The sequence below is a fragment of the Taurulus bubalis genome, assembly GCF_910589615.1.
Source record: "Taurulus bubalis genome assembly, chromosome: 2".
Classification (NCBI taxonomy): domain Eukaryota; kingdom Metazoa; phylum Chordata; class Actinopteri; order Perciformes; family Cottidae; genus Taurulus; species Taurulus bubalis.
Window position 1 is genome coordinate 15,029,440 of NC_136590.1, and position 8,659 is coordinate 15,038,098.

Below are 8,659 nucleotides of genomic sequence, written 5' to 3' on the forward strand. Positions count from 1 at the left end.
GCCATACTTGGTTCTGTATGGTTTACTATGACCAGTACACTGTGTTGCAAATAAATTGATGTGAAAGTGATTGATATTTTACGTAGTTTTTCAAATCATTTGACACCGAAATAAAGCGTTGCTGAAAGTGTCTGCAACGTGTCACAGAAGCCATTTAAATACAGTATAACGACTCGTGTAGTAGTTAGTGCTGTAACAAAAATACAGCAGGTTTTATTGTTCCTCAGCTAAGCTGTTGCAAAAGCTTAGCTTGTGTTCACTGAAACCGCATACATCAGTAGCGTTCATTGTACATATCGGTAGGTTGGATTACCGTTTTGGCATGTAGTGTGTACTACATTCCAGTCCTCAACACTCGAGTGGAGAATGTAACTGGAACAGCAACGTGAGATAGTCACGGTAATCTGCCTTGTATTTGGTTAAACAAACAACCGCTCATGAAATTGCTATTTTGCATTATGCTGATGGCAGATGTTTTATCGAACACAATGCCACACAAGCTATGCACACAAATTGTCTCAAGTTATCCACTAGTCTTTGAACATGCACTCTACAACCACTCTTATGGGTTTGTTTTCATCGTTACACGGGAGACAATAAATCATTTGTAAATCAACAGTCATAACATTTACACTGACATAATGGTTAAGTACCAAAAATATGGAAGACAACTCCTCATTTGTAGGTTTATGAGACCGTTAGAAAAGCAACTGTAGTGCAAATTACAAATCGAGGGATTCTGCCTCAGAGGTTTAGGGCGTGCTGCAGAGGCGAGAAGAGACGTTTCAGTTCGCTAAAAGGAATCCTGAGATAAAGCAACTGTCAATAATAACCTGTAATTCAAGGCAAGTATTCTTGTTTAATACTTGAGAAATGAGACTTCAGCCAACAAACGTCAACGTAGCTTACAGACCAGTCCTCGCATCAGACAGCGTAGGGGGTTGTCATGCCGACTGTGGATTGCACTCACTCTAAAAGGATAACAGTTATGGTTCCTAAATCTCTGTCTCTGCCCAGTCCACTGCTTAAATGCATTTCCAAGGAGGCACCATACAGATAAGAACAGAAAAATCCAAACAATGTGAATCTGCTGTCTATATATAGTTCTACGCTTACAGATCTGATCTTGGTTTACAAAATTAAATAGATTTCTAAAAGTATATACACATGATGACATCATTGGTTTAACTGTGACAGTTCCAGCTGTACAACGTTGGTCAAAAGTTAAGAAACGAGAAGGCCGATACCGGTTGGCTGCTGGCAGATGCAACTGCTTTGCTAATTAAAGGAGCCTCACCACTGGTTTTACTGATGTCAATACCGTTAAGCTCAGCTAGATTCTCCCTCGAGCTGTCGGCCATCGTGTCCGTGTCCGTCTCCGTCTGGGACGTCTTTCTTGTACACAGGGGCCTCCCCATAGCTACCAGCTCCATACCGCTGAACAGGGACAGTCTGCCCAGACAGGTCTGTTCACTCTGGGGCTCAGCACAATGGGAAGAGCTCCAGTTTGTGTGAAGCTCCGATTCCTCAGCAACCAATTTAACCTCCGACTGGTTTTGCACCAACTCTTGCAGGATGGGAGGCTGTTTCTCCTCATCGCAGTCATTCATCAGCTCCCCTGAGAGGTGTCTCTGGGCCAAGGACAGACTAGAGGGGGAAGATGGGTGATTTGGTGGTTGGGGGACACCAGTGTGTGAGATGTCAGGCTGATAATGGTTGAGGGTGGGATTGCCAGCAGAGTGGTCTGGTAGTAAAGGGTCAAAGTGTGTAGATGTGGTAAACTGATTAGTTGTTGCCTGGTGGCTGCTGTCCGCTGTATCCTGTCTCGGAGTGTGTACAGATCCACCCATCAGAGCCTCAAACTGTCGCAGGATCTGGTAAGAGGAGATAAGAACAAAACAAATAAAATACACCCTCGTTTTGAGTATCCTGTGAGTCTTCACCATTTTGGCTTCCTTTAGGTCTCTCTTACAGTACCTTGGTGGCTTTATTGGCCACAGGTCCTGGAGCCCCCTCACTCAGCGGGCGGAGCCTTCGTTGTGTAGCTCCAAACATTTGCTCCAGAGAAAGGAGGTCAGAGGTCAGGAGGCATGATACAGCACACAGTGCCCGCTGCAGGTTTGGAGGAAAAGAGAGATATGTATATTAGCATTGCAGTCTATAATTAATAAAATATGAATCTCCAATAAATCTTAACCATTGTTACCATCTTAACAGTGTTTGAGGGATCTTGAAGCCTGCTGGAGAGCAACTCCACCACAACCTCACAGTTTAGAATGGAGCACCTGACGGATCAAATGAGACAGAAATTTACAAAAAAAACGGACAAATAATACTGTTAATAAAGAGCGAATCATCAGTATTCTCAGTCTGAGTTTAGATGCACTGACTCTTTAATGAAGTGCTGGCTCTCCTCTCTGGACAGGAAAACTCTGGATCCTTCAGTCAGTCTGCTGATCAGCGCCACCTCCTGGCCACAGTCCCCCAACTGCAAGGCTTCCACCCTGGAGACCAGAAGGAGTGTGAGATTCAGAGATGAGACTACCTCTCCAATGTGATTATGGTCTGATTTAGGCAGGTCGACTCTGCCACTCACCTTTCTGATAGGTCCCCACTGCTCTCTCTACTGGCCCCGGATTGGCTCCCGGTACCAGCTGACTTGCTGCCCACAGAGGCCCTGCTGTTAGCTGCGATATCTTGAGAAGAGTTGTGAGAGGAGCTGTTGCCGCTATCGGTCTCTTCCCAGCCGCCTCCCACCTGCCCTGGACATCGCTGGGTTGATGCTGCCATGAAGACACACAGTAATAAATAAATGTATAACCAAACTCAAATAAGTCTCGACACGCTGCTACAAAGTGAGCTGGTAAAGGATTCATACATAGATACATTTTAGATTCAAGCTTTCCATTTAGAAACCTGAGCCCACGTTTCCATCCCACCAACAATGTCTCACATTTTGGTGTGCGAGCAGGCAGGTTGTAGGCACACGCAGGCACAGCCACCTCTATGGGTGCGGATGGCGCAACTACGGCCCGGTAATGGTTGTCATGGAGACGGATGCCCTGGTGTTCAGTTGGGGGGAGGACAGCACTGGCCACTACCTCTGCAGCTTTCTGGATCTTATCCAGTAGTGAGTCACTGCCTGCAGGTAGGCGCAGGTAAAGACAACAAAAAAAGAAATGTACACAGAAGCTTAACTGGATTTGTATCAGTGTGCAATGTGTGTGTGTGTGTGTGTGTGTGTGTGTGTGTGTGTGTGTGTGTGTGTGTGTGTGTGTGTGTGTGTGAGTCTATATACCTCACCTGTCCCCTGCTTCCCTGGACTGTATCCAAAGCCCTGCATTCCTGACCTGTGGGAAGTTGCTGGGCCCATACCTGGACAAAAAGACACAGGAGACCTCTTGTACTCTGGGCTTTTAGTTCACAAAATACAAATAACCTGATGAAAATTATTTTAATCATTCAATCTCCTTATAGATAATTAATCTCTCGCTAATATTTCAGACGTACACGTATCATTATATACGACAGTAGGGCTGCAGTCGGATAGTCCTTTTTGGTTAGGAACCTTCCTAACTGAGTGAAATGACCCTGAAGTACCTCTGCCGCCATGATAAGTGCCGGTCAAATTCTCTAAACGCAAAAGGAAAGGAGCTTCATGCTTCCTAACTTAGCTCCTTTAGCATAGGAAATACTGGACCCCTTACGAAAGGAAAGGGGGATAATGCCGACTCATAATTCCTTGCGGCGGCAACATTTAAAGTGACGATCATTCGGCCGTTCACGAGAACAAACGATCATGACCGACAAACGCAGATCATGTAAATAATCATTAGCATAACTTGGAAATACTTTCAATAATCTGTTAAACCTGCTGGCAAACTATGAACATTATGTTGCTGAAAAGTGCTGTCAAGTGATCAAACTGCTGTAAAGTGATCAAACTGATGTATTTGATATTCTCTCTGGTGTTGTACTGCAGCTTTAGCCCTCATTCTTTTATTTTACTTTACTTCAGTTACAGAAGCTTTAACTGGACGAGCCCTTGAGTCTGAGTCATGTTTTTGATTGTCATCTTTTTAATCAACTACTTTTGTCACATTACAATAAAACACTATCAAGTCAACACGAGTTGTGTGGTGTTTCATAAACTGTTGTCTGCATATTTTTAGGATCAGATTATAATCTGCATATAAACCATAACAACATAAAGGGATATGATACATTGTTAGTGAGGACATATTTAATTCAGCATGTTTGAAACTGAACAAAGAGACAGTTTAGTAGCTTTGTACTCTGTGAAAAATACCTTGGTTTCACTTTTATATTCATTACATTACATTTAGCTGATGCTTTCATCCAAAGCGATTTAAATGTTTGCTCTATACACCGTAGACACAACAACGGGTAGCAATTAGGGGTTAAGTGTCTTACTCAAGGACACAACGACATGGACTAGCAGAGCCGGGGTGTGAACCACAGACCCTCTGATTGAAAGACGGCCATGCTAACCACTGAGCCACAGTCGGCAGTTTTCATTTCTTTTCCAACCTTGTTAATAAAGTAATACTATGAACCGGGTTGTTTATGTCATCTGCATGACGCAACACTGTAAGAACACACAGAGTATTTAAAATGCGCTTTATTGTGGTCCGAGATGGACTACAACATTGTAGCTTCACGACTGCAGACAGACTGACGTCACTAACATCCGCCTGACGTCGCATCACAACTACGTTGCTTTGTGACAGTGGAGTCGGATTTGCTAAACGCCGTGGTTGTCTTTCCCTAAATCCTCATGAATTCTTCTTCCCATCTTTCCTTGACCCTGTGACGTTTTTACAGAGGTCAAGGAAAAGTGCTTAGGGTTAGACTTCAAGAGGGATTTTTTTTTGACTATTCGACCGCAGCCTAGGAATGAGTTGCAGCAATTTGGATTAGCTTCCGAGGTGGTTAAATGACTGAATGTGTTAGGCTCCATATCTATTGAATCTCTTATCATTAAGTAATTTAATCTCTTTTATCAGTAAAAAGCAATACTAACAACATTTAGACGGTCACTGAGATAAATAGCAAATAATGAGTATCTGGTCTTAATTGCAGCCTTACACAGCTCTGGTACATCTGTATAGCTGTGACCAAATTCAATCTGAGCAGAATTCTAAATAGCCAGATTAAGTGAAAACAAGCGAGGGTGTACAGGGCATTTAAGTTATTTATGGGTTTTCCGAAAAAGACTACCTAAATAAATGTTGCAAAGAATTTAATGGCACTTATTATACTAATAATTATTCATCACTCACCCATTGTTGGGAGGGCCAAGTTGAGCGGAGAGACTCCGTCTTTGGTGGAAATGATATCTGTGAAAAGCAACCTGGCCACTTCCTGCAAACAGCAAAAGTGTAAATTGAGTGAGTTTGCCTAGCTGTCACAGATATGATTGACATTGATATGATAACTACAGCAGGAGGCTCACCTGCGCTGTATTTCTCACTTTCTGGTACAATGCTGTGCCATGGATGGGATCAGGAGGGCCACTGTAAACTTAAAAAGGAAAAACACCCGACAGCGAATGAATATTCAGAACCACGATGCGGCCACAGAATAATAAGAGCTAAATAAAGCTAAAAGGGGCCAATGTCTAACCTGATGCCTGCTGGATGAATGTGGAGTTCCTTCGAAGTTCTGTGAGGAAATGGTTTGAGCCATGACCACAAAGATGGACAAAGATCTTCAGCACCTAAAATACCAGCAGCATGAGCAGAACCTTGAGTTACTCGCAGACAGGAAAGGGATGAAAATCCCTAACATTTCAAACTTTACACATTATGGCGACATGTCATAGCTCCACTTCAGTTTCATATTACATATAACTAGAATACTAATCACTGTCCTTACCTTAAGTTTGACATGACAGGACTCAACCTGCAACCTCTCCAGAAGGTACTCCAACAAACACTGACCGCAACCTGAAGACTCATGGGAGATTTCTACAGTGTGCTGATGGTTAAGGATATTATCGTCACAGCATGAGAGACTCAGTATGTCGGATTTGAGAAAAGTGATAATTTCCTGGTTAGAATACCAGAAAATAACAACGTAACTATGAAAACACTTCCCTGTTGTCCTCAATCCTGTCCTGCTTTTGGATGAGAAAATAAAACCACTAATAGATTCCCTCCAGGTATTTTCCCTGAAGAGTTGTCACTGGTAGGGTTTCTGGAAAACAATATGAATTCTACGATCATTTGCCATTTGTGAGCTTTACTAACGTTACATTAAAAGGGAGATGGGTCCCCGAGCTTTGAGATGTTAAAATATAATTGATCAATGGATTTCAACCCTTTGTTCACAGTGGTACAACAGAAGCTGGCAAAGGATACTTCCAATATCTTGGAAAAGGTAGCCAGGACAGGGGGTTTCATCGTCTGCTGTAGCCTTCATCAGAGTTGGGACCTTCAGTAGGTGGAAAAGAAGATGGTTAAAAGCTGACACTAAGGGATCTCGTATCCCATGAGCATTGCACAGTCCACAACCAAATACACAAAAACACCACCCGTGTACTTCAGTTTGATTCAGAGAAACACAGACTGACACAAACTTGGCATGATATCACATTTTGAGTATCAGGTTAGCATTGGGCAAACAGACCGTTACAACAATGCTGAATTTCTGTCTGCTGCTTTAAGAAATTAACGAAATAAGCTGGCAGGTCAACAGAAAAATGTCATAAAATGCAACTAACAAATGTGTTTCTTCTTACTGTTAGCTAGCAGGCTACTAGCAAGCTAGTGCTGGCACAACTTAACAGATACAAACAGACACGCGAACGTACGTCATACTCGTCCCGCTCCGTTCAGCTGTAACTCGTGTTCACAACAAGTAATGGCCGTAAACAGCACTTACTTTCTGAAGAAAAGCCAGTCGTTCCATAAATGTTGCCATGATTTAGCAATCCTGGCAGCGGGTTTACTCATCTTCCTCCGAGGAGTACGAGGGGAGGGCGGTGCTCGAGGTGACAGCTAGCCAATCACAGAGCAGCAAGTAGCAACTCTACCGTCTATTGGCGTCCCGGTTACGCCTACGCTCAAAAAAAGCGAATTAACTTCAAGGAAACTAGCGCTGACAATTTGATTGACGGGGATATGAGCGAATCACATTACCAAATATCTTGCTGGACGTTCTCTTGATGACAGGGTCAACAATATGGCGCTCTCCATGGTTTACGGAGATGCTTCATCTGCGGGTTGATGTATACTGTTTTATTTACAGTTGTATACGTTTGCTAGTACATTTAACAAACTGTGAAGTGTTATCGTGTTATCGCTCAATTGAGTTTAAAACCTCAAGGACTTGCGTTGACGCCTGAATAGTAAACATGTCTGGGTCAAATGCCTGGAGTCGCAGTCGAGAGAAAATTCGACTTTTCCCTGAACTTTTTGCACAGTGTGCGGGAGAGGTAAGCACTGCTGTCATATCTTGAGAACGGGAATTGTGTCTTGAACTCAGACATAGTTCACATTCATATGAATTCCAGCTAGCTGCCTATGCGACTACAAGACGATGCCAGTTATGAAACTGTAAGGTAGATGTCATATTTGTGGATCCCCTTGTTTGTGTAGCTATATAGCACCTAACTACTAGTATTTCCGTATTTTTATTTGATTCAATGTTTATTAATATATGTAGGCACGGGTTTATTTTTTGGGTGAATAGGTTGAGCTTTACAGTCGTTACTTAATTGAATGATTGGGAAATTAAATGCAGTTCCCCTCTAACACAAACAGCAATTGTATATATATAAAAAAAGAGATGAAATATTCAATAAGCGTAGGATAAACATTTGTAAAATAATAAACAAGACTGTAAAGTAAGACAAAGTGACAGAGCAAAAGACACAATTTGGAAAGATGACATTATAGTGTATTTATTTGCATGTAGTTTACACACACATTATGTATAATGCAAATTAAATTGTGGCACAAAGAAACTAGTAAGAACGGCCAAGGGGTTGCTAAAAGCAGCGAGTAGAAACATTAGAATAACAGAGAGGAGTATTTTTTTTTACATGTGAATGTTTTTTTTTCACCATTAGTGGAAAAAGATGATATAGTAAGTTAACTTATTTTTCTTTGTCTAATGTCAACTTGTGTGTGATTCAGTCAGCAACGTATGGGAAGTGTGTGGCAGCAACGACGACAGGCAGGCAGGAGCTGAGGAAGGACATGTGTGTCAAGGAATTTGAAGCACTGAAGACCTGCTTTACAGCTGCAGTAAGTGATAAAGTCAGTAATCCTCCTGCTGGACTTATATAGTCGTGATAGATGGTCATGATTGAACAGTCATAATCTTTATTACAGGCCAAGAAAAAAGCCAAATGACTGGAAACTCTCCTGGCTTTGTTCAAGCTGTAAATTCAGTGGACCGACCTCAATTGTGGAAAGAGATGATGGGAATTCCAAGTGTTGATCGACTTCTGGTGCTGCATCCTGAAAACATAGCACTCCCTCCACTAGACTGTAAATGAACTGGATGTGTTGAAAAGTACTGCTGCTACAGTCTTTAACATGGAAGACTGAATGTAATATACAGAGGTGAATAAAACATTGCTGTAATTATGTCTTTATTGTCTGAACACAAACAAACAGCCATGGATGTG

At 42.3% G+C, this 8,659-nt stretch overlaps 2 protein-coding genes across 2 annotated transcripts; one reads left to right on the forward strand and one right to left on the reverse strand.

Annotated features, from left to right (window-relative positions):
* Window positions 1-186: 186 nt before the first annotated feature.
* Window positions 187-6,945, reverse strand: tepsin (TEPSIN adaptor related protein complex 4 accessory protein; the record flags this gene model as incomplete). Its single annotated transcript, XM_079214045.1, has 13 exons — window positions 187-1,874; window positions 1,978-2,112; window positions 2,207-2,285; window positions 2,391-2,504; window positions 2,597-2,783; window positions 2,954-3,142; window positions 3,304-3,375; window positions 5,304-5,385; window positions 5,477-5,544; window positions 5,647-5,740; window positions 5,899-5,990; window positions 6,384-6,456; window positions 6,907-6,945. The coding sequence occupies 13 exons, from the start codon at window positions 6,943-6,945 to the stop codon at window positions 1,218-1,220; spliced, it is 1,881 nt and encodes a 626-aa protein (XP_079070171.1). The 3' UTR covers window positions 187-1,217.
* Window positions 6,946-7,242: 297 nt separating this feature from the next.
* Window positions 7,243-8,598, forward strand: ndufaf8 (NADH:ubiquinone oxidoreductase complex assembly factor 8). The gene is made up of 3 exons (XM_079237058.1): window positions 7,243-7,459; window positions 8,163-8,273; window positions 8,361-8,598. The coding sequence occupies exons 1-3, from the start codon at window positions 7,379-7,381 to the stop codon at window positions 8,379-8,381; spliced, it is 213 nt and encodes a 70-aa protein (XP_079093184.1). The 5' UTR covers window positions 7,243-7,378; the 3' UTR covers window positions 8,382-8,598.
* The last annotated feature ends 61 nt before the right edge of the window (window positions 8,599-8,659 follow it).